General features: G+C 37.3%; 2 protein-coding genes, 1 non-coding gene and 1 pseudogene across 3 annotated transcripts in view; 1 reads left to right on the top strand and 3 right to left on the bottom strand.

Annotated features, from left to right (window-relative positions):
- Window positions 1-593: 593 nt before the first annotated feature.
- RPAP2 (RNA polymerase II associated protein 2) overlaps window positions 594-24,800 on the bottom strand; it is a 96,302-nt gene continuing 72,095 nt past the window's right edge. The window contains exons 12-13 of the mRNA XM_054592129.1: window positions 10,799-10,948; window positions 594-1,821 (exon numbers count right to left, since the gene is read on the bottom strand). Of these exons, the coding sequence (XP_054448104.1) occupies window positions 10,807-10,948 (142 nt within the window). The 3' untranslated portion in view covers window positions 594-1,821; window positions 10,799-10,806. The remainder of the gene's footprint in view (window positions 1,822-10,798; window positions 10,949-24,800) is intronic.
- Window positions 7,061-7,952, bottom strand: LOC129085704 (ADP/ATP translocase 2-like). The gene is given in 2 exon segments (XM_054592132.1): window positions 7,061-7,715; window positions 7,717-7,952. Coding segments are annotated over 2 exon segments (891 nt in total).
- On the top strand, window positions 14,790-15,066 carry LOC129085707 (40S ribosomal protein S27-like; annotated as a pseudogene).
- Window positions 20,900-21,030, bottom strand: LOC129085837 (U6atac minor spliceosomal RNA). The gene has a single exon (XR_008530769.1). It is a non-coding gene; the product is annotated as a U6atac minor spliceosomal RNA (small nuclear RNA).

Here is a 24,800-nt window from a genome sequence, read left to right as displayed (position 1 = left end):
CTGAACGCGCCCGATCTCGTCTAAAACTGAGTTGTCTCATATTTAAGAATTCTTTATATATGCATGTTCTGGATTTGTCCTTTGTAAATATAATTAAAATATTTTCTCAGTCTATGGTTTATCGATTTTCCTAACTTTTTGAAGTGTATAAGTTTTAAATTTTGAAGCCCAACTTATTAATATTTCCTTTATGGATTGTGTTTTTGGGATCTCATCTAGAATTCTTTTCCTAAACCAAGGCCATGTAGGTTTTCTCCTGTTCTGTAAGTTTTATAGTTTCAGCTCTTATATTTAGGTCTCTGATCCATTTTTAATTTATTTTTGCACATGGTAGGCGGTAAGGGTCTAAATTTTATCTTTTTTTGCATTTGATATCCAAAGTCCCAGCACCTTAGTTAAAAAAAAAAAAAAAACAAACCAAAAAAATCCCCAAACAAACCAACAATTGACCATAAATATGAAGGCTTACTTCTAGATTCTCAGATTTAGTTCTACTGATGTTTATGTCTTTATATCAATATCACACTGTCTTGATTACTATAGCTTTGTAATAAGTTTTGAAATCAGAAACTCTTCCTCATTTTTTAGAACTGTTTTGGCTATTCTGGATCCTTTGCATTTCTCTAGAAATTTAAGGATCAGCTTGCCAATTTTTTAAAAAAGCTTGCTGGGGTTTTGACAGGGTTTGCAGTGATCTATATAGATCAATTTGGGAACAAATTGTAATCTTAACAATATTGTCATCTTAACAATATTGTCATCTTAACAATATTGACTTAAATTTATGAACATGGAATATCTATCTTTATTTCTCTAAATGTTTACAGTTTTCATTGTTCAAGTCTTACACTTCTTTTGTTAATTCTTAAGTATTTAATTCTTTTGGTGGAATTGTGGATGAAATTGTTTTCATTTCATTTTTGGATTTTCTCTTGCGAGTATACAAAACCACAGTTGACTTTTGTACATTGATGTTGTAGCCTGTGACCTTGTAGAGCTTGTGGATTCCTGTTTGTTGAGCTTCCCACTGTACTAGGCTTTCTGGCCTCTTTCCATGGCTGGGCTTTTTAGCAGCTGTCATTCTTCCAGCGTCCAAGAATATAGCTCTGATTGTTTTGTTTTTGTCTCTGCACTAAAGCTGCCCAAATTGTCTGAGGCCCCCATAACCACCCTGGAGGCCCTGCTAACTTGCATGCTTCAATGTATGTGTTGAAAAAGCAGTGTAAATTCTAGATTGTCTCTCTTGAAAACATACTACACGTTCTTCTTTTCAAAAAAATTTCCTTGAGTCCAGAAAGTTCTAGGAAGCTCCTGTTTTGGACTTGTGGTTAAACACAATACACGACAGTCAGCTTCTTTAAAAGAATAATGACTAGACTTCCAAAGGGCTTCATCTTCAATAGCATTTATTGGCCTCTTTAATATTCTTTAGAGTTTAGCCTATGAGGCCAAAATAGGATTTCTCTCAAATTTTTTGTCAAGTGACATAAGCACTGGAATCATGCAGAAAAAATAAAAGGCCATCCTATTTTCTTGAATATTCATTTAAGTTTTAAGTCTTCAATTTTCATTTTCAAATAAAAATACTATGTCTTATAGCCAGGGATGCAAGGACTTCATTATCCTTGTGGAATAATAGTTCTTCTCTGGGACGTTACTCGTACAGCTAGGAACTGGGAGGCAAGGGGCTGAAATCTAAGAAGGTAGAGGTTTTTCACAGAATAAAGCTAGTTGCCAGTCACCACCAGACCATCACTGTGGCTGGAATTCCAGAAATGGTGTACAGAAATTCATTTTCTACTCATTCTTCATGGATTATACCTGTGAGGCAAAAAAGGACAGTCTGAATAAACATCTAAAATATTTTACTAGCTTTTGGAAATGCTGACTTTTCCCAATATACAGTCTATTTTTCTTCATTATGTAGCAACAATAATTTGGAGGGAACAGACCCAAGTTCATACACAACTTGAGGGGTAGGCGTTGATAGGCCTAGGTCAATGATAAAATTCTCCTCTCTCCTACCCCTTCCAAGAATAAACAGGTTAGCTCACAGCATTCCTGTAGCCATGTGGATTGGTTCAGGGGTGCCCTGAATTAGTGTGAAGTTCAATACTCTCACTTGGACAGTGTCATACTCTATATTATATAGAGTGGGGCAAAAGTAGGTTTACAGTTGTGATTATGCAAAATAGTTTATTCTTTTATTATTGTTTATTAATTACTGCATTATTTTCCACATGAACAACTGTAAACCTACTTTTGGCTCATCATGTATAAAGCTGAGAACTACTGAGCAATTTGCTGCCTATAGTAGACAGCTTCTAAGATGACCCCTAATGATCTTTTGCCTCCTGGTATTCATGCCCTTATACAATCCTTTCACCATAAGTGTGACCTACTGATTAATTTGTAACTAGTCATGGATTACAGTAAAAGTGATGGGATGTCACTTCTGAGATTAGTTACAAAAAGAGCATGTTTCTGTCTTGGGTTATTGTCTCACTCTGAGGGAAGACACATGCCAAGTTGTGAGATGTACCATGGAGCGATCCATGGCAAGGAATTGCAGGAGGTCTCTAAAAAATGGTCAGTGAGAAACTGAGGTCCTGGGTTTAACGTGTGAGGAACTAAATCTGCCAATAACCACATCAATGGGCTCAGAGAAGGGCCTTTAGGGCCTTCTGCCATTTGGGCCTTTAGATGACATCATAGCCCTGGCAGACAGCTTAACTGCAACCTCGTGAGGGACTCTGAGCCAGAGGCCCTAAACTATGTCCAGATTCTTTACAAAAAGAAAGATAAAAAATTGTTTTAAGCCACTAAGTTTTGGAGTAACTTGTTAAGTAACAAAAGAAGATTAATATACCACCACAAGAAAAAATAGTTTGAGCTGGATTTTCTTTTCTGTTATTAGCAACTAAAAGCATATTCATACACTAGCTAGTAGCAATTTAATCTCGAAAAGGTTATTAAACATTAAAATCTTTCTATTCAAATAAGCTTATAGCTTTAAGTCATGTGAACAGAAAAAAATCCATCCACCTAGTTACAACCATCTCCATTCCTCGTATGAAAAATTAGATAATAAGACCTCCTCATTCACCAGAATTCCTTTCTCAGCAGAAATTTTACAGGCCAGAAGAGAGTGGCATGATATATTTAAAGTGTTGAAAGAAAGTAACCTAGAACACTATTCCCAGCAAGGTGATCATTCAGAGTTGAAGGATAGAGAGTTTCCCAGATGAGCAAAAATGAATGGAATTCCTCACTACTAACCCAGCTTTATAAGAAATGTTAAAGGTTAAAGGATCTTCTTTAAGCAGAAAACAAAAGCCATAACAAGAAAAAAAATTAATGGAAGAAAAAAATTTCACAGGTAAAGGTAAAAAATATAAGATACACCCAAATCAGCCATTTGAAAGCTAGTATGAAGATAAAAGTAGCAAAATTAACTACAACGACAATAAATGGGGAATAAACAAAACATCTAAAATATGACATAAAAAATATAGAGCATGGAGGGGAAGAATAAAAATGTGTTTTTACACAACTCCACACCAGGAAGACAAACAATCCCATTAAAACAATGGGCACAGGACTTGAACAGACACTTCTCCAAGGAGGACATACAGAGGGCCCATAGGCATATGAAAGGATGCTCAACATCACTAGCCATCAGAGATGCCAATTAAAACCACAAAGAGCTACCACTTCACACCTGTCAGAATGGCCATCATTAACAAATCAACAAGCAACAGGTGCTGGCCAGGATGCAGAGAAAAGGGAACCCTAGTGCACTGTTGGTGGGAATGCAGACCTGTGCAGCCACAGTGGAAAGCAGTTTGGGACTTCCTCAAAGAACTAAAAGATGGAACTGCCTTTTGATCCAGCGGTTTCACTACTGGGATTATACCCCAAGAATCCTAAAACACTAATTCAGAGGAACCTATGCACCCCTATGTTCATAGCAGTGTTATTTATAATAGCGAAGTGGTAGAAACAACCTGGGTGCCCGTAAGTAAATGAGTGGATCAACAAAAGACTGTGGTACATTTACACAATGGAATACTATGCAGCAGAAAAAAAGAAAGAAGGAACTCCTACCTTTCAGGACAGCATGGATGTAGAACTGGAGAGGATGATGTTAAGTGAGATAAGCCAGGTGGTGAAAGACAAATATCATATGATCTCACCTGTAAGTTCATGTAATTAACAAAACAAACAAATGAGCAAAAAAACAAACCCAGAGGCTCAGAAATAAATAACAAACTTACAGTGACCGGAGAGGAGGAGGAAGGGGGATAATGGGGGGAAAAAAGGGGAACATGTACAAAGGACCCATGGACAAGGACAATGGGGATGGGGTTGTCTTTGGGAGTGGGGATTGAACGGGGCAGGGGGGAGCAGTAGGGGGAAAATGGGGACAACTGCGACAGAACAATAAAAAATAAATATGTAGTGCTTTCAGGATGCATTTGAACATAAATGCTTATCAGTTTAAAATAGGCTGTTATAGGTGGATATATACGAACCTCATAGTAACCACAAACCAAACTACTAGAAAAGGTACACAGAAAAAAGAAACCTAAACAAAATGCCAAAAAGACAAGATCAAGAGAAGAAAAAGAACTACAGAAACAACCACAAACAATAAAACAGCAACAAGTACATACCAATCTAGAATTACTTTAAGCATAAGTGGACTAAATGTTCCAATCAAAAGACTGGATTAGTTCTAAGAATGGTATCAGTATAACTATGGTGGCTGAAAGGATACCAAAAGACCCAAAACTCACCTATATGCTGCTATAAGGGACTCACTTAAAATTGAATGGATGGAAAATTGAATGGATGGAAAAAGACATTCCATGCAAATAGAAATGGAAAGAAAGCTGGGTAGCAATACTCACATCAGACAAAATACAGTTTAAAACAAAGAGTGTAAAAAGAGACAAAGAAGGACATTATATGAAGGGCCATTCTGACAAAAATAGTAATATTTGTAGATATCTCTGCACCCAACATAGGAACACCTAAATATATAAAGCAAATATTAACAGATATAAGGGAGAAATGGACAGTGATACAACAGTAGGAGGGGACTTTAACATCCAATTTATATCAATGTATATGTCATTCAGACAGAAATCCAATAAGGAAACAGTGGCCTTAAACATCACATTAGACCAGATCTACTTAATAGATATTTCTAGAACATTTCATCCCAAAACTGCACAATACACGTATTTTTCAAATGCACATACAACATCTTCCAAGACTGATTAGGTCACAAAACAAGCCTCAATAAATTCAAGAAGACAGACCAATGCAAGCCTATTTTCCTAGCACAACAGTATGAAACTAGAAATCAACTATAAAAATAAAACTGGAGATAACACAAACATGTGGAGACCGAACAACATGCTACTAACCAATGATCAAAATAAAAATCAAACAAGAAATCAACAAATACCTTGAGCCAAATGAAAACACAACTTTCCAAAAATCTATGGAATGTAGCAGAAGCAGCGCTAAGAGGGAAGTTCAGTTACACAGGCCTATCTCAAGACACAGTAAGAATCCCAAATAAACAGCCTAACATTACACCTGAAGGAACCAGAAACATAAGAATGAACCCAAAGTAAATAAAAGGAAATAAAGACTAGAGTGAAAATAAAGAAAATACAGACTAAAAATATAATAAAGAGACCAAAAAGAAAAAAATCTTAGTGCTCATATTTGAAAGGATAAACAGACTTGGCAAACTTTTATCCAGACTCATCAAGGAAAAAAGCTGGCCCAAATAAATAAAATCAGAAATGAAAATGGAGAAGTGACAACTGATACCACAGAAATACAAAGGTGATTATTAAAGAATACTATGAAGAATATATGCTAATAAATTTTACAACGCAGAAGAAATGGATAAATTTCTAGAAATATACTCGTATAGTCTTCTGAGATGGAACCAGGAAGAAACAGAAAATCTGACTAAACCAATTACTAACTTCCAAAAAACCAAGTCCAGGACCAGATGGGTTCCTAGGTGAATTCTACAGAATATTTCAAGAAGTATTAACGCCTATCCTTAAACTATTCTAAAAAAAAATTGACACTTCCAAACTCATTGTATGAGGCCAGTATTACCCTGATAACAAAATCAGAAAGACACTATTGCGAAAAATTTATGGGCCAGTATCTATGATGAACATAGATGCAAAAAGTCTCAACAAAATGTTAACAAATTGAATTCAACAATATATTAAGATGATCACACACCATAAAGTGGGATTTATTCTAGGGATTCAAGGCTGGCTCCACATATCCAAGTCAATCAACATGATATACCACATCAACAAAACAAAGATAAAAATCATACGATCATTTCAAAGATGCAAAAAAGCATTTGACAAAATTCAACATCCATTTATGATAAAAAGTCTCAACAAAGTGGGTATAGAGGGAACATATTTTAACAAAATAAAAACTATGTATGACAAACTCATAGCTGACATCATACCCAATGGTAAAAAGCTGAAAGCTTTTTCTCTATGAGGAACAAGACAACCCCACTCTCACCACTTTTATTCACTATAATACTGGAAGTCCTTGCCACAGCAATCAGGCAAGAAAGACAAGGCTTCCACTTGGAAAGGAAGAAGTAAACTGTCACTATTTGCAGATGACATGATACCCTAAAGATTCCACCAAAAATCTGTTAGAACTAATGAATTCAGTAAAGTAGCGGGATACAAAATTAATATACAAAAATCTATTACACCTTTTTTTAATACTTCAGATATTTTTTATTTCTTAAAATTTGTTGTTTCTCAGGAGTAACGGAAATAAAAAATATAATTGAGTCCCACCATCACCATGGAAATGGTTTTAAGAGAAACCTGGTCAGATGAATATTATTGCTCCCCATTTTCAACCAGTAAATAGTTGCCACTGAAAAATAGACAGCCAACAACAGTCTGTCAAGAATGCTCAAGATATGTTACATAATACAGCATGCCTATTCACATGGTGGGGAGGAGGAAGATTACGAAATAATTTATGTGAACTTCTTGACTTCATCATACAAGACAAGCACAAAAGCACCACCCATGCCTCTGAGAACATTGGACCATGCGCTCTTGAAAAAAGCTTTGCCTCCTTCGTCACAGGCAATTTTCCTCCAGCAGCCGAGTATGCCTGTGTTCATGATATCAGTTCCTTTGCGCCCTGACTGCATCATCATGCGGCGACAAATAGTGTCAAACAGATAAGTCAACCCAGCCACTGCTGCGAAGGACTGTGCGATCATCCAGATGATGAAGATGTGAGTATTCTTGGGATCTGGAAGCATTCCCTTTGCAGTGTCACAGATACTGAAGTAGGCAGCTCGGTAGATGGTAATACCCTGCACAGACACATTAAAGCCTTGGTACAGGCCCTGGATCCCATCAGATTTGTAGATCTTAGTCAGGCAGTCACCAAGGCCTTTGAATTCCCTTTCGGTTCCAGTTTTGCCTACATCAGCTGCTAGACGGGTACGGGCAAAATCAAGACGATACAAAGAACACAAAGAAGTGGTCCCAGCACCACCACCAGATGCCAGATTTCCTGCAAAGCAGTGCCAAAACTGGGTTCTCTTGTCCACACCACCCAGGGAGATCTGCTTGTATTTATCTTTGAAGGAAAAGTTGAGAGCCTGAGTGGGGAAGTATCATGACACTGGCCAGGGTACTGAGCCAGAAGGACAGGACTCCCTGCTCCTGGGGGATACGAACCACGCAGTCTATAATGACCTTGTATTGCTTATCTGTGATGATTTGCTTGCTGGCATGCTGCACCTGGAGCAGCAGCTTGACCCGCTCGATGGGCGCTACCGCTGCTTTGGAGATGGCCGTGGCCACTCCACCTGCCAGGAAGTCCTTGGCAAAGGACACAGAAGCATCTGTCATGTTGAAAGGAATGAAGGAGCAGGAGAACACAGGATTTGGTTCATAACCAGCCAGGACTCTGGGACTCTCAAATCTATTACATGTCTGTAGGTTAATAACAATCAGGAGAAATTAAGAAAACAATCTCATTTACAACTGCATCAAAAAGAGTAAGATACCAAAGAATAAAATTAACCAAGGAGGTGAAAGACCTGTACACTTAAAATATAAAATATTGAAGAAAGAAATTGAAGAGGATACACAAAAAAATAGAAGGATATATACCATGCTCAGGTACTGGAATGATAATATAATCAAAATGTCCATACTACCCAAAGTAATCTACTGACAATGCAGTCTCTACCAAAATACCAATGGCATTTTTTTTCAGGACTAGAACAAATAATCCTAAAATTTAAACAGAACCAAAAAAGACCATGAATAGTCAAAGCAATCTTAAGAACAAAGTTGAAATATCCTACTCCCTGATTTCCAACTATATTACAAGCTATAGTTACCAAAACATTATAACGCTGGCACAAAAACAGATACATAGATTAATGGAACAGACTAGAGAGCCCAGAAATTAACCCTCACTTATATGATTAATTAGTCTATGACAAAGAAGGCAAAAATATACAATGGAGAAATGACAGTCTCTTCATTAAATGCTGTTGGGAAAACTGGACACTTTCCTACACTATATACAAAAATAAACTTAAAATACAGACTTAAATGTAAGATCCAGGTCCAAAAAACTCCTAGAAGAAAACATAGGTAGTAAGCTGTTTGATATCAATGTTAGTAGTATCTTTTTGGATATGTCTCCTCAGTCAAGGGAAAAAGAACAAAAATAAGCAAATAGGACCTTATCAAACTAAAAAGCTTCTGAGCAGTGGAGGAAACCAACAAAATAAAAAGATAACCTACTGAATGTGAGAAGATATTCACAAATGGTATGAACAATATAATTCATATCCAAAATATATAAGGCACCCATACAACTCAGTATCAAAAAACAACCAACCTGATTAAAAAAATGAACAAAATATCTGAATAGACATTTCTCCAAAGAGGACATACAGATTATCAGCAGACATATAAAAAAGGTGCTCAACATCAATAATTATCAGGGAAATACAAATCAAAACCACAATGAGATTCCACCTCACATCCATCAGAATGACTATCGTCAAAAAGTCAACAAATAACAAGTGCTGCAGAGGATGTGGAGAAAAGGAAACCCGCATGCACTGTTGGTGGGATTGTAAATTGGTGCAGGCACTAAGAAACAAAGTATGGAAATTCCTCAAAAAAATTAGAAATAGAACTTCCATATAACCCAACAATTTCCATTCTAGGTATTTGTCTGAAAAAAAAAAACACCCCAAAATACTAATTTGAAAAGATATCACCCTTAAGAAAAGATCATTACAGCATTATTTGCAATAGCTAAGCAACCAGTATAGGTGTCAACTGATAGATGAATGGACATGGGTAAGGAAGGTGTGGCTCATATACACAATGTAATACTACTCAGCTGTTAAAAAGAATGAAATCTTGCCATTTGCAACAACATGGATAGACCTAGAGAATATTACTCTAAGTGAAATAAGTCAAGACAGAAAAAGACAAATACTATATGACTTCTCTTATATGTGGAATCTAAAAAGCAAAATAAAGGAACAAATAAAATAAAAAACAGATTTACAGAAATGGAGAATAAACTGATGGTTCCAGAAGGGAGAAGGGAGGAGGCAATTTGTAAAAAAGGTGAAGGGGAATAACAGATACAAACTTCCAGTCACAAAATAAATAAGCTATGGTCCTGACTGGTGTTGCTTAGTGGGTTGAGCGTTATCTTTCAAATGAAAAGGTTGCCAGTTTGAGTCCACATTAGGGCACATGCCTAAGTTGCAAGCCAGGTCCCTGGCTGAGGGCATGTAAGAGGCAACCAATTGATGTTTCTGTCTCTCCAAAAAGAAATCAAATCTTTAAAAAATCATTAAAATAAATATACTATGGAGATGTAGTGTACATCACAGGGAATAGAGTCATATAGTCATGATATGGTAATAATTTGGCATGGTTATTGCCAAATGGCTACTAGACACAGAGTGGTTATTACATCTTAAGGTATATAAATGTTGAATCATTACATTGTACACCTGACACTAATATACTATTGTATGCCAACTCAACTTTAATAAAAATTTAAAAAAATTATTTGAGTACTTGAGCATGTGAAATAAGAAGCAAAAAGAGGAAGAGATGAAGAGTTACGATTAGAACAAGATGACGGAGGGTACATTCTGAGAGGCAGTTCTAAAAGAGTTAAGAACTTGGGATAGTAGGGGATGGCTGTGCATCTGGGAGAAGGGTCAGGATTCAACAAAGCCAGACTTGTAAATTCACCTGCTTGTCTGTACATGAGATAACCAGGGTATTGGGTGGGTTGGGGGTGATTTCCTTGAAGAGGGAAGTAAGATAAGGATGTTCTCAATGGATCATTGCAGTAGTTGGGTCGAAGTCAGTTGCTATTTCCTGGGAAGAAACCTGCCACCTGGGACATGAGGGATGGTCTAAGTTTGAGTATGAAAGTGATAGGGGAGTTTCCTGGACTGCAAGAAACAGAATTAACTGTGGTAAGCCTACACAGGAGGAATAATAACAAGTAAGGGGCACAGAGTAACAAGAATGGACAGGAGGTGAGAGGGGCAGCTGAAAACTAAAGGAAGTCACGTTCTCCCTTAACAATTTCAGGGCATTCTGAGGCCTGTACTTATTTTTTTAATTTCCGAAATAAAAAAAGAATTAAAACAGGCAGCAAATAAGAAACAAACAAAGTAGAACACAATCTAACTCACCTCTCTGGTTAACAGTTGGTTTTAAATATGATGGTTAAATCTTCAAGGTCTTCATTCTCTAAATGTAATTCTTCAAGCAGGGCGGCTATAAACTGTGTAAACACCGTATTTTCCCGAGAATGCTTCTGAATGCCAAGAATTGGGGTCAGTCTGAAACAACCAAAAATATTAACTACATATCCATGAAGTGGGAAGGACCAAGGGGTTTCTGTCTTCAACAGGCAGAGGGGTTTCTGCCATGTCAGAGAGAAGTCTCTCTGATTTAACAACATTCCCAGAATGAGGCTTTACTAATAAAAGCAGAAGAGAAACCTCAGGAAAAAAAAGGAAAAGTCAAACATATTATTAAGTATAGAAAGAAGCCTAAAAACCTGAATTTGTAACATGTTCTTCCCCATGCCAGCAAAAACTACCAAAATTCCGCTCAGAAAATTAACAAAGTCTTTCCACTTGGGGAAAGGAGGTTGTGGAGAGAAGCTTAGAGCTGAGAATTGCTTTAAAGACACAATTTATATTGAATGTTTGAATATCACCCGGAAAAAAAAATAAATTAAAAAAAAAAAGCAAGGTTACCTTTTAGATGAAACCTTAACATTTTTATTTTTAAAATACTAAAGAGATAATTACATCTTATAAGGCACTTAGTATAAACCTTATAAGGAACACTGTTTCTTTCTCTATTTCCAGTACATACTTAAAAGACTGATTCCATATAATAGACTCTTAAAAGTAATTTACATTGAGATGTGATGAATAAGCGTGATTTTCTAAAAAGTGACAAATCTAATCACAAAGATTGAAGAGCATTATTTTTCATAAATATTTTTATCTCCGGAGATCATGCTTTATAAAACTTGCATGTTACATTCTGGGAAAGCTTTTTGGGAAGAAAATTCTTTTTTTCCTAAATAGTCTTATACTTTGTACAAAGCTCTTACAGATGTTTATTTAATCGTGGTTATTGCCATGGGACATATCAAATATAAACAAAATAACTCTCTGATTTAAATCAATAAAGGTCAAGAAATCAGAGTAGAGCGATTCTGCAGTAGTGTGTATGGAATGGGAAATGTTATTTTCTGAGAGACAGGTTTCATCCTTGCTCAGCCATTTCATACAGAATACAAACGTAAAAATTTGTCAGAATTGTCCAGAAATGGCCAGAACTTTGGGGAGGTGGTAAATTCTCCAATTACGGTCTAGTGAAATCCACAGAGTTCTAAATGAAAAACCACTGTAATGTATTTTCCCCCCACCTCCACTGTATTTCTTTAGAGCTAGGGGATGGAGTACCAGGTTCTCACACTTCATGAGCTTTGTCTGCTGTTACTTCTCAAACATAGTTCATAATGGAAAACAGGGCTACCCAAGCCTTCCAAAACCAAGTTAGCCTCTTCAACAAATGGTGTTGGGAGAGCTGGACAGCTACATGCAAAAAAATTGAAATTCGACCACCAACTGACACCATACACAAAAATAAACTCAAGATGAATAAAAGACTTAAATATAAGTCGCGGCACCATAAAAGTCCTAGAGGAGAACATAGGCAGGAAACTCCCAGATATCCCACACAGCAAAATTTTTACTGATATGTCTCCTAAAGGAAACATAAAGGGACATAAAGGAAAGAATAAACAAGTGGGACCTCATCAAAATAAGAAGCTTCTGCATGGCTAAAGAAAACATCAGCAAAATGAAAAGGGAACCAACTGTACAGGAAAACATATTTGCCAATGATACATCAGACAGGGGTTTGATCTCCAACATATATAAAGAATTCACATGACTCTACTCCAAGAAGACAAACAATCCAATTAAAAAAATGGGCAAAGGACCTGAACAGACACTTCTCCAATGAAGAGATACAGAGGCCCCAGGGACATATGAAAGAAAGGATGCTCAGCATCACTAGCCATCAGAAAAATACAAATTAAAACCACAATGAGACACCACTTCACACCAGTCAGAATGGCCATCATAAACAGATCAACAAACAGTGGGTGCTGGCAAGGCTGTGGAGAAAAGGGAACCCTAGTAGTTGGTGGGAATGCAGAGTGGTGCAGCCACTGTGGAAAACAGTATGGAACTTCCTCAAAAAGCTGAAAATGGAACTGCCTTTTGACCCAGTGATCCCACTGCTGGGATTATACCCTAAGAATCCCAAAATACCAATTCAAAAGAACCCATGCACCCCAATGTTCATAGCAGCACAATTTACAATAGCCAAGTGCTGGAAGCAACCTAAGTGCCCATCAATAAATGAATGGATCAAAAAACTATGGTACATTTACACAATGGAATACTACACAGCAGAAAGAAAGAGCTACTACCCTTAGTGACAGCATGGATGGAACTAGAGAGCATTATGCTAAGTGAAATAAGCCAGGGGTTGAAAGAAAAATACCATATGATCTCACCTATAAGTGGAACCTAATCAACAAAACAATCAAGGAAAATATAACCATCAACATTGAAAGAAAAGAAACCAACAGAATCAAGAGGGAAGGAGGGAGGAGGGGCAGGGGAAGGGAAGGGAAGGGAAAGGTCAAGTCAAGGAACAGGTATAAAGGACCCATAGACAAAGTCAAAGTGGGAAAGGATTGAGGGAGGACGCGGGGGAGGGGGCAGGGGAAAGTGGTGGAGGGAAAATGGAGACAAATGCATTTGAACAATAAAAAATACAAAAATAGAAACAATGAAACAAAACCAAGGCACTTGGGTGGATGTAGGCAGTTGTGACCAGCTTTTTCCTGAGGCATCTTCCTGCAGAAAAGGTGTAATCCAGAAGTCAACTCTGCCTTTTCCCACACTTAGGTAACGTCGACATTTAAAATACCAAGTTGCTGCTTCCCCACAATAAGACCAAAGATACTGGGATGGGATAACATTGGCTAAAATAAAACCAAGAAGTCAGAAGAGGCAGATCAGATATATCAACTCCACAGAAACCTAGCTTTTGTGTGAATTTAAAATGGTACTTATATAACACAACTTGGATAATTTCTCTCAGTTTCATGGAGACTAATACTTGGTTCTTACATGAAAACAAAGTTTTCTCAGTGCCATTAGTATGTTTTAAAACAACCCTCAAATTAGAAATGGTGACTACTAGACTTTTCAACATTTATGCTCATAAGAGCAGAAAATGAGAAGAGATATAGAGAAAGAGCTTATAAATGTTCCATCAATTACCCTAGTCAGAAACTATGTCAGAAACAGTAATACTTTTCTAGCAAACTTACAAGGCTATATTTACTCTATATATAAGTTCATTATAAGATATGTTCAAATTTACCTAAAATTTCTGTTTATAAAGAAAAACTATGGTTAATGGGAAACTTAAGCTAGGAGTTAAAAAATAAAGAGGAAAGCAACAATGCAACCCTGTTCCTGAGCCCACAGCAAATCAATGTCTAATCAATCAGGCATTCTTTTCTTGATGAGCTAAAACCTGCTTTAAGAATCCTCACAACAGGTCTCTGAGCAACCACTTTGACTATTCAGAGCTGACTCCTGAGATGAAACCTATTCCTCTCTCAGTCTAACTGCAAGTCCTAAGGAGAACTGTGCCTCTACACAGTTCTAATCCTAGATCTGCCCAAATGTGTTATGATTTTGGGTAAGGTGAACATCAAAGCCTTAGAATCTATCTATAACATGGGGCCAATAATACTTAAGTTCCTTAAAAGTTATTATTGCAGTCCTGGCTGATGTGGCTTAGTTGGTTGGAGTGTCATCCTGTAAACTGAAAGGCCAAAGGATCAATTCTGATCAGGCACATGCCTAGGTTCCAGGTTGAGTTTCCCACTGGGAGCATGCAGGAGGCAACCTATTGAATTTTCTCTCTCACTTCGATGTTTTCCCCTTTCTTTCTTTCCCTCTTGCCCCCTCTCAGAATAGGTGAGCACGGTCCTTGGGTGGGGATAAAAAAAGTTATTATTGCGAAATTCAAGTAAGATACTGTAGATGAACAGTTTTTAAAAAAATTAGTATGACAGCCTTTCTGGCGGTGACAACCTCTCCATGACAACATGCGTCTCACTAAGGATCTCCTTCATTCCTCTCCAGAAAAGAGGAAACAAAAAATCGTGCAGAGCCCCAATTCCTACTTCATGGATGTGAAATGCCCAGGATGCTATAAAATCACCACTGTCTTTGTCCACGCACAGACAATTTTATGTGTTGGCTGCTCCACTGTGCTCTGTAAACCTACAGGAGGAAAAGCAAGGCTGAGAGAAGGCTGCTCCTTCAGAGCGAAGCAGCACTAAAAGCAACCTGAATCAAGATGAGTGGAGAACCATCCAAACAAACACATTTTGGATTAAAAATAATCAGTTATGGTAATAAATATCAATTAACATTTACCATCTACAATGATACTTGAGGAATGCAGTTTTTGCTCCCATTTTATGGATGAGGAAATGACGGAACAAAAAGCTGAAGTACCTTTGTCCAGGTCACAAAGATAATACATAAGTGGAATGTTGGCTTTGCACCTGGGCGGTTTTTCTCAAAAAGCCCATGCTCCTCCTGGCTCATATACCTGCTTTAATTCTTTGTAGAGGCTGCAAAGCACTCTGTAAGTTTAATCTTTACCTGACCGAGCTCTCAGTGAATATGCAGAAGGAACAGAATGTTTTAAATCTGCTTTAGAGAACTAAGGACAACAAATATAAAAATGACAAGTAACTAGTAGGAAGTGCTAATAGAGAAATCACACAAGTTTGGTGTCTGTTTGGAGAGAGGAATATCAACCTGGGGACTGGAGAGTTCTACAGCAAGTCACCAAGTAGATAAAGAGCAATCCTGAGGCATATGGAGCCAGTATTTCAAAGATGCACAAAGCTCTTCCAGATTTGTGAGCCAAATCCAGCTTGCTTCTTATTTCTGTAAATAAAGTTTTATTGAAAAACAGCCATCCCCACTTACTTATATATATTCTATGGCTGCTTTTGTACTATTATAGCAGAGTTGAGTAGTTGGGACTATAGGGCCAGCAAAGCTGAAAATATTGACAATCTGGCCCTTTATAAGAAGTTTGCCAACCCTTATACTAGGAGACTAATAGGTACCAATTTTAATTTAAAACTACTATAATGCTTTATATCTTATGGTTCTGATGATGAGAGCAATTAAAGCAGGAGGTGAGAAATCCAAAGGAACCATTTGGCTCTAGAATATTCTGGGCCTGGTCTGAGAAAGTATGGAAGATGCTTAAAGAAACCAAAACTATTTCATAAAATCTTCCAACTGGAGAGAGAACTTTCTCTGGCTTACTCCACTCTAGTCAAATTGACCAGCCTTGCCTCAGTTATGCCAAAGTTTAGTCTGTTCCCACTTCAGGCTGTTTTCTTTCCTGAGGAGGCTCTTCCCCCAGATCTCCACATGGTGGGCTCCTTCATGTGACTCAGTTTTGTTTAAATGTTACCACCTGAAATTGATCCTCACTCTCACCCTCTACTTATTTTGCTTTATTTGTCTACATAGTACTTACTCTTGTCTAATTCTATTACTAGTTTGTCTACCTTCTATCTCTGATATAAAAGAAGGTGAATTGTTATGAGGTCTATGACTCGTTCACTGTATCCCTCATGCCTGGCACACTGCAAATGATCAATATTTACTTGTTGAACAAAGAAACAACTTAAGCCCCAGCCAGGTGGCTCAACTGGTTTTGAGCATCATTCTGTACACCAAGAGGCTGTGGGTTCGATCCTTGGTGGGGGTACATATGGAAGAAAACCGATGTTTCTGTCTCACATCTTTCTCTCTCTCAAATCAATAAATATATCCTCAAGTAAGGATTTTTTAAAAAAACCAGCTTAAGAGGCCACTTATTTATTGTACTTGCTAAAATGTTTTTTCCTTTTCACAAAATTTTCCTCCTCTCCTTTTTAGAGAAAGGAACGGAAGAAATATTTTCTTGACTCCTCCTGCTCACACATAATGGTACATTCCTGCCAGAATGTTTCAGAGCATCTATCAGTGAGGTAAAGATGAGCCTCAAATTCATCAGGTAGATCAAGCATTAAATCAGAACCTATCACTTGTTCCTGCATTTCCCCTCCTCACTTCCACTTGTCCTGGAATTCAGTGTTGTCACGGAAGTGCTTAGATTGGTCGAGAGTGAATAGTGCTGTGTTAAGTGCCTTGAAAGTTCATGTCTCGGTTTACAGCTTTAATTCACTTCCAGTCCTGCAGAGAAAACTGTGGAGCAAGGGGTTGGCCCTGGGGCAGGTGCTGGATATGTTACTCAGGAACAAAAAGCACTGTAGCCTCACAGGTGAAATGTAAAAGGAGGAAATTCTTTTCATTCTAAAGGAGATATTCACTTGGCCAAAACAAAAAGCATTTTAGGATATCTATAATCCAACTAATATAGGTCTTTATTTCTGTGTATTTTTGGCTGTTTCTACTGTTCCTGAATGGGGTGTATTCTTATTCTTTTTTAGGTCAATGAAAGTAACAGAATGTAGCCACAAAACAAGAACTTGGCTGTTTTTTGGAATCTATACTTCCTTTTGGTTTCCTCCCATTAAGAGTTCAATGATTTAAGAAAAGAGATTCAAGATCCTTTCTTAATGTAGTGATTTGGTTCCTTTACACAGACTGCAAATAAACTACTCTTCCAGGTGTGTAGCATGTTGCAATGATTAATGAACTTTAAATTCTAGACATTATTCCTCATATATAATCTAAATATCTCTTGCAGAATTTTATTTTCTCCTTCATAGAATTTTTTTTGGGGGGGCAAGATCTTAATAGTTATTCCTTCATATTCTTGAAAATGGTTCTGAATTAATTCTAAGTCCTTTTAATCTTTCCTCATAGATGCCATCTGACTACTACCTATTCTGACTGCTAATCTTTCCTATACCCCCTTCTACAATAGCTTCTCATTTTCCTAAAATGAAGTGCCCCAGAATATAAATATTGTCCAAAATCATTACTTCAAAACATAAAACATATCTCCCACCCAACAGAAAAATATGAAATAAAACCTTGCACGTGCAAGTGATTTTTGAAGTACAATCACAGGATCTTATCCGACCTGTCCCCTGCCTTTTGTTAAATTGCTTATCCAGGCTCCTCCTTTCCCCTTAATCCTTTATCTTTACACTATTAATTATGATGTTAATCACTTAACATTTAACCCTTTTGTTAAAGTACAACTGCTATGCTATTATACACTGAAAAAGACCCTAGCTTCTTTCCAGTCCTGCAACTTTTAAAAGTGCGTATCAAAGAAACCACTGTAAGTGGGGCCCAAATAACCACTTCTACTTAAAGATAGTAATATACCAGAGTTGGTATTTAACAATGTGTTTTATGTAGGAAATACCTTTAAAACAGCAGAAAATGTGATTGGCCATGAGTAAAAACAAAAGATTTTTATGTTTCAATTTATTTCCTTCAAGTTCTTTTAAGAATGAATAAAAATTGCTAAGGGTGACACTAAAAAGATGGCTCATCACAAACAGTCTCTATGCTGTAGAATATAATTTGGAAAAAAAACCCCAACATAGCTTGCAATGTATAAATAACAAATGAGAGAGGCAACTTCTCATGAAAACACCAGATTCACATCTCCAGCCTGAAAAGATAGGCAGCCTTCTATAACTAGTTCTTTACCATATGGTAAGTGGCATGACAACGAAAGCAAAAAGCCAAGTGTCAAACTGTATCTCAATGATAAGACCTTTATTTAGCTGACTGCTCCACATATGCTGCACATCAAAAAGAGAGAATGCAAGTCAGGTTAGGACAAGTACCCTCCATTTGTTATTACTGAGCTATCAAACAACATCTGGTTAACAGGAATTATTATACACAGTAGTAAGAGGAGTTTCAAAGTTTTGACAACCTAAACAAGAAAGGTTTTTAATTTACAAGTGGCATTTAAAAAAATAGATCCAAGGATTTAGAGCTGTTCAAATGCTTGATTAAGCCTCAGAGTAAGTTAACTGCAATTTTGTGAGTCACTGGTTTGTATCTTATCAACACAGAAAGCAATATAACAGTTAAAGCTGTGGTGTGTACTGAGCAAGCAGAACTGAACAACTGATGGAACTCTGTTATCCATCTCCCAAATAAAAGTCAGTAATGAACCTGGATTTTTAAATGGTCTTCCCAATAATGGTCCCTATTGCTTTGCACATCTGCTTTTCATTCCCACTGGGGAATACACAAGGCAGCTCCAGGAACACTGGAAATCACAGCACGGTATGAATTATCCTTTCCTGAATAATCTGTGTGAAATGTGCAGAGATTACATCAAGCACTTCCCTGAATTGATATAGCACAGACATCTTCTACCATGATCCTCAAAACTAAGAGAAGCAAAAACTCTTGAGTTTCCTGAGTTATTAATTATTAATTTCCAAACTTGCAGAATCAAACTGGTAAGTTGTAAAATGACAACGAGCAACACTCCTCATACTTAATCTTAAAGGAAGAAAAACCTGTGAGAATGTCTAAGGGAACACATGTCACCAGAAAGCATGCTTCTCTATGGTTTGGGGTTGGAGGAAGGGACAGGAAGTGAAAAGCCACATACTTTCTGTACCTATCAGATTTGAGAAATTGCTGGGTTCACACAGAGTTCTGTTGCAGTAGGAAAACCTGCTCTGCTTATTACCATGCATAAAGGTGATAAACATGCAGAGACTGCTAAAGGATAATGCTGGGCTTAAAAGAATTTTTAACACTCACTCTCATCCCACAGAAGTTAGGGCTGGGAAGAAGGAAATATGAGGGATATTTCTGTTAAACAAAAATACTTTCAATGTTTACATGCACAGGCACTATGCTTGTCACTTATCAATTAAAACAGAACAGATAATACAATACCTGACCCCTTTGGGGGTTAGAATCAAACACGTTTTCTGGGACAGATGAGGTATCTTTAATAATAATGGCCTAGGTAAATCAAAAATCTAAAAGATGAGGTTTAACTGCATAGTCTTATTTTATGAGGCTATACTACCACTTACTTTCCTCAAGAGTGACTTAGTTTCAACCTAGTTAGTTTCCTTTTGACAGCTGAAGTAACTGAGGCTTTGGACAGAGTAAGGGATTTATCCAGGGTCACACTGGTTAAGAACAGTGCTAAAATGGACATGTTTATCACAAAGTCATCTTGCTTACCTATCAAGTTTCACTATTCATTTCTTCCCACATGGCAGTAACAATTGTCAGTTTAGTCATATTTTGTCTTGTAAAAAATGAGTTGGGATTTTCCTTTCTTCTCTATAGGGACAAGTGCTAAACATTAAAAGATCAAACCAGAATACCTCTGCACAAACATACACTCAAAACTGAAACAAAGAGCTGTGACCAGTGAGTGACACATGGGTCAAAATGTTATCTAGTTTCAGAAATTTGAGGGCCCACACAAACCCAAGACATTTTGCAAAATGCCTCTCTCAGATATTAAAAATTCTAGTACAAACTTTCAAAAGAAATTTTATCTGTATATTCAGGGCTCTTCATCATGCAAGTAATTAGGATTTCATATTTAACATAACTCTTTTTTCTATCTTTTTTTTTTTCCCTTACTGGGGGGAAGGCAGAAGAAGATTCAACTCTGTCAGTGACCCTGTAAAAACATTTGTCTAATCTGTGGCCCTGGCTTCCTCTCTCAAGTATCAGAGAAGCATAGGGAAAGAAACAAAAAAAATCACCCTCCACTGTGAAAGAGCTTTTCTTTTCCCATGAAATAACATGGACTGGGCCATGTGCAGCAGAAACTACTTCATTGCATTTTCCTAAGTTGCCGTGAATGTTGTTTTTAAGTAAAGAGTATACACATGGCTTTCCAATTGACAAGGAAACAAATGCCAAGTGCCTAGAGCTGAATTTAAAAGTAAGATACTTCAAAATGCATGGTGGGTGGATTTCTAAATTAAAGGAAATGAATGTTTCCTTTGAAGAATGCCATTTCTTTTTCCCAGGTGCCTTTGTGGCAAGATCTCAACCACTAAGTCAAATGTAAGAGGTATCAGTGATTTCCAAGTTTGTAAAAAGATTTTTTTCCTTATGAAAGTAGCTTGTTGGTTTTCAATCTTTTTAAAAAAATTTTTTTTATTGTTCCAATATATTTAAAAACAGTAGTTAGATGCCACGAAGTTAAGTGGTAACTCCGTAACCCTATGCATGTTGTTAGGCCCTTTCGAGGGCTTCTTCCATCCTTATGAAGGGGAGTGCTAACCTTCTCTCTTTTCATTCAACACAGTCTTCAAACTTTATACGAAGCTGCAGCAAGTGTTAACTCCAAAGTGAGGTTCAAGTGACGTTCTTAAGGTCACGTAGTCAGCAAGAGATGAGCAAATAAACCCAGAAGTACTCCCCACCAATCTACACTTCTAACCACTATACCACACAAGCTCACGTCTGATTCATTTCAAGAAATGAGTACATCTTATGATGTCAAGTGCTAATTTGTATATGCTCTTAAGTAAGTTTTCAAATCTAACACTACAAAATAAACTGTGCTGATGAAAACTGACAATTCTGTTGTTTCTAATTCATTCTTTCTCCTGACAGCCAAGAAGCACCTTACAACACAACTAAATGATGACTTAGAGGTGTCCAATCTTTTGGCGTCTCTGGGCCACACTGAAAGAAGAATTTTTTGGGGCCACACATTAAATACAAAAACACGAATGAAAGCAAAAAAAAAAATTTCATAACATTTTAAGTAAATTTACAATTTTGTGTTGGGCTGTATTCATTGCCATCCTGAGCCATATGAGGCCCACAGGCCGCATGTTGGACACCCCTATAAGAAGTGCCTCTAAGCAAGCATATCCTGGCAGACATAGCTAAATGAACTGATTAAGTATATCTCTACCTAGCACACTAATACTTGCACTACAATTAAGGATGGTTGTTCTCAACTGTGTCTGCACAAATTACAATCACCTGGGGAACTTAAAAAATATCTATGTCCAGGCCCTACCTCAGACCAATGCATCAAAATCTTTGCATCACGTTATCAGTTTTCTTAAAAAGCTCCCTATGTGATTCTAATGTACAACCACTGTTAAATTTTTTTGAAGTGGACTTCCAGTCAAGATGGAAAAGTAGGTAAACCGGGCTCACCGCCTTACACAACCACAACAAAAATTACAACTAGACTACAAAACAAATTATCATCCAAAATATCAAGCTGTATGGAAGTCCGACAACCAAGGAATTAAGGAAGTCACATTTATCCAGATGGGTAGTAGGGGTGGAGATGTGGAATGGATGGGTCTACACCCATGTGTGGTGGATAAAAAAAAGGAGGGATGCCTCAGGACAGAGGGATCCTGCCCCACACCAGATCACCCAGCCCAGGGTTCCAGTGCCAGAAAGATAAGCCCCCATAATTTCTGGTTATACAAACCAGTGCAGGTTAGGACGGAAGAAGAAACTGGGTGGGTAGGAAGAGTTTCTCAGGAGTCTCTTCTTAAAGAGCTGACAACAGACTTAGGGCTTATGCGGACTCACTCCCTTTGGGCTTCAGCACTGGGGCAGCTGGAAGGGCACCAGTGGCGTACAGGGAGAAACTAAAGTGTCTGGAATCAGGGCAAGTGCCAGGGGACAGCTACCTCCTGGACGAAACTCCAGAGGCCAGGCGGCGGCCGCTGTCCCCTTTCTGAGCCCTCCCTCACACAAAGCCGCAGAGTGGTGACACCGTATCTGAGACTCCACCAACCTGGTTCACATGGGTTGCCCCACCCCAGCGATTACCTAAGGCTCTGCTCCATCCAGCTAATGGGTGCAGTTTTCTACCATAGACCATGCTACTAAGACAGGGAGTCAAAACAGCTCTACCTAATACATAGAAACAAACACAGGCAGGCTGTCAAAATGAGGAGACAATGGAACATGGCCCAAATGAAAGAACAGAACAAAACTTCTGAAAAAGAACTAAACAAAATGGAGATAAGCAATTTATCAGATGCAGAGTTCAAAACACTGGTTATTAGTATGCTCAAGGAACTCACTGGGTACTTTAACAACATAAGAAAGACCCACTCAGAAATGAAGGTTACGCCAAGTGAAATAAAGAAAAATCTACAGGGAACCAACAGTGGAGTGGATGAAGCCAAGAATCAAATCAATGATTTGGAACATAAAGAAAAACAAAATATTCAATCAGAACAGGAAGAAGAAAAAACAATCCCACAAAACAAGGATAGGCTAAGGAGCCTCTGGGACAACTTCAAATTACCAACGTTCGAATCAGAGGGGTGCCAGAAAGGAAAAGAGAAAGATCAGGAAATTGAAAACTTATTTGAAAAAGTAATGAAAGAAAACTTCCCAAGTCTGGTGAAGGAAATAGACATACATGTCCAAAAAGCATACATGATCCCAAACAAGATGAATGTTAAGAGGCCCACTCCAAGACATGTCATAATCAAAACACCAAGGTTAAAGATAAAGAGAGAATCTTAAAACTAGCAAGAGAAAAGCAGATAAGTTACCTACAAAGGAGTTCCCATAAGACTGTCAGCTGATTTCTCAAAAGAAACTTTGTAGGCTAGAAAGGATTGGCAAGAAATATTCAAAATCATGAAAAGCAGGGACCTACAGCCAAGATTGCCCTACCCAGTGAAGCTATCATTTAGAATCGAAGGGCAGATAATGAGCTTCCCAGACAATAAAAAGTTAAAGGAGTTCACCATCACTAAGCCATTATTATATGAAATATTAAAGGGGCTTACATAAGAAAAAGATCAAAACTATGAACAATAAATTGTCAATACATATATATTAACAACTGAATGTAAAAAAACAAACTAAGCAAACAAGAAGAATAAAGACTCAATAATGGATATGGAGAGCATTTTGATGGTTTCCAGATAGGAGGAGGTGAGGGGACTAGTAAGTACAAATAGGTAGTTACAGAATAGCCATGGGGATGTAAAGTACAGTATAGAAAATGGAGTAGCCAAAGAACTTAAACACATGACCCATGGACGCAAACAATGGTATGCGGATTATCTGAATGAGTGGGGGGTGCTGTGTGAAGGAGGCAAAGAAGGAAAAATTGGGACAACTATAATAGCATAATCAATAAAATATAATTTAAAAAATCAGTAGTAAATTCTACCACTTAGCAGTTGATGACAACATATTTTGTCCCAGAAAACATTTAGAATGATTGCTCTAAATAAAAAATAGCATTAATCAATAATAAAAAACTGACAATAATATCTAATAAATAGATATTAGGCTAGAAAGTAGGCTAGAAAGGATTGGCAAGAAATATTCAAAGTCATGAAAAGTAGGGATCTATAGCCAAGATTGTTCTACCCAGCAAAGTTATCATGTAGAATCGAAGGGCATTTAATGAGTTTCCCAGACAAGAAAAACTTAAAGGAGTTCACCATCACTAAGCCATTATTATATGAAATGTTAAACAGGACTTATTTAAGATCAAAACTATGAACATTAAAATGACAATAAATTCACAACTATCAACAGTTGTATCTAAAAAAACAAACTAAGCAAACAAGCAGAACAGAAACAGAATCATAATTGTAATATATAAAACAGAATATAATTGGTAAGTACAGAATAGACAGGGGGAGGTTAAGAATAGTATAGGAAATGGAGTAGCGAAAGAACTTATATGCAAGACCCATGGACATGAACTAAGAGGGGGGACTGCTGGAGAGAATGGGGGTACCAGGTAGAGGGGGAAAATTGGAACTGTAATAGCATAATCAATAAAATATATTAAAACATTTTTTGAAGTGGATAAACACGTGCAGTTCTGATCATTTATTATACTTGTTAATTATATTGTTGGAAGAAAATGAATAGCAAAGGAAATGAGATCTTTAAATAAACATCTATGTAACGAAGCAGAAAGTAATACAGTCCAAAAGAAAGGTCTCGTCTACAGGAATTTATATAAGATAATATTTCATCCTCTACAGGTTAAGAAAGGCTTCTAAGGAGATGGTGACATGTGAATATTTGACATTTGAAGACTAGGAGTGACAGA

The sequence above is a fragment of the Pteronotus mesoamericanus genome, unplaced genomic scaffold (genome assembly GCF_021234165.1).
Source record: "Pteronotus mesoamericanus isolate MK-2021 breed Mesoamerican mustached bat unplaced genomic scaffold, CSHL_Meso_final scaffold_31, whole genome shotgun sequence".
In the NCBI taxonomy this organism is placed as follows: Eukaryota; Metazoa; Chordata; class Mammalia; order Chiroptera; family Mormoopidae; genus Pteronotus; species Pteronotus mesoamericanus.
The sequence above is the reverse complement of the archived record's forward strand: the minus strand, read 5'-3'. Positions and strand labels throughout refer to the sequence as shown.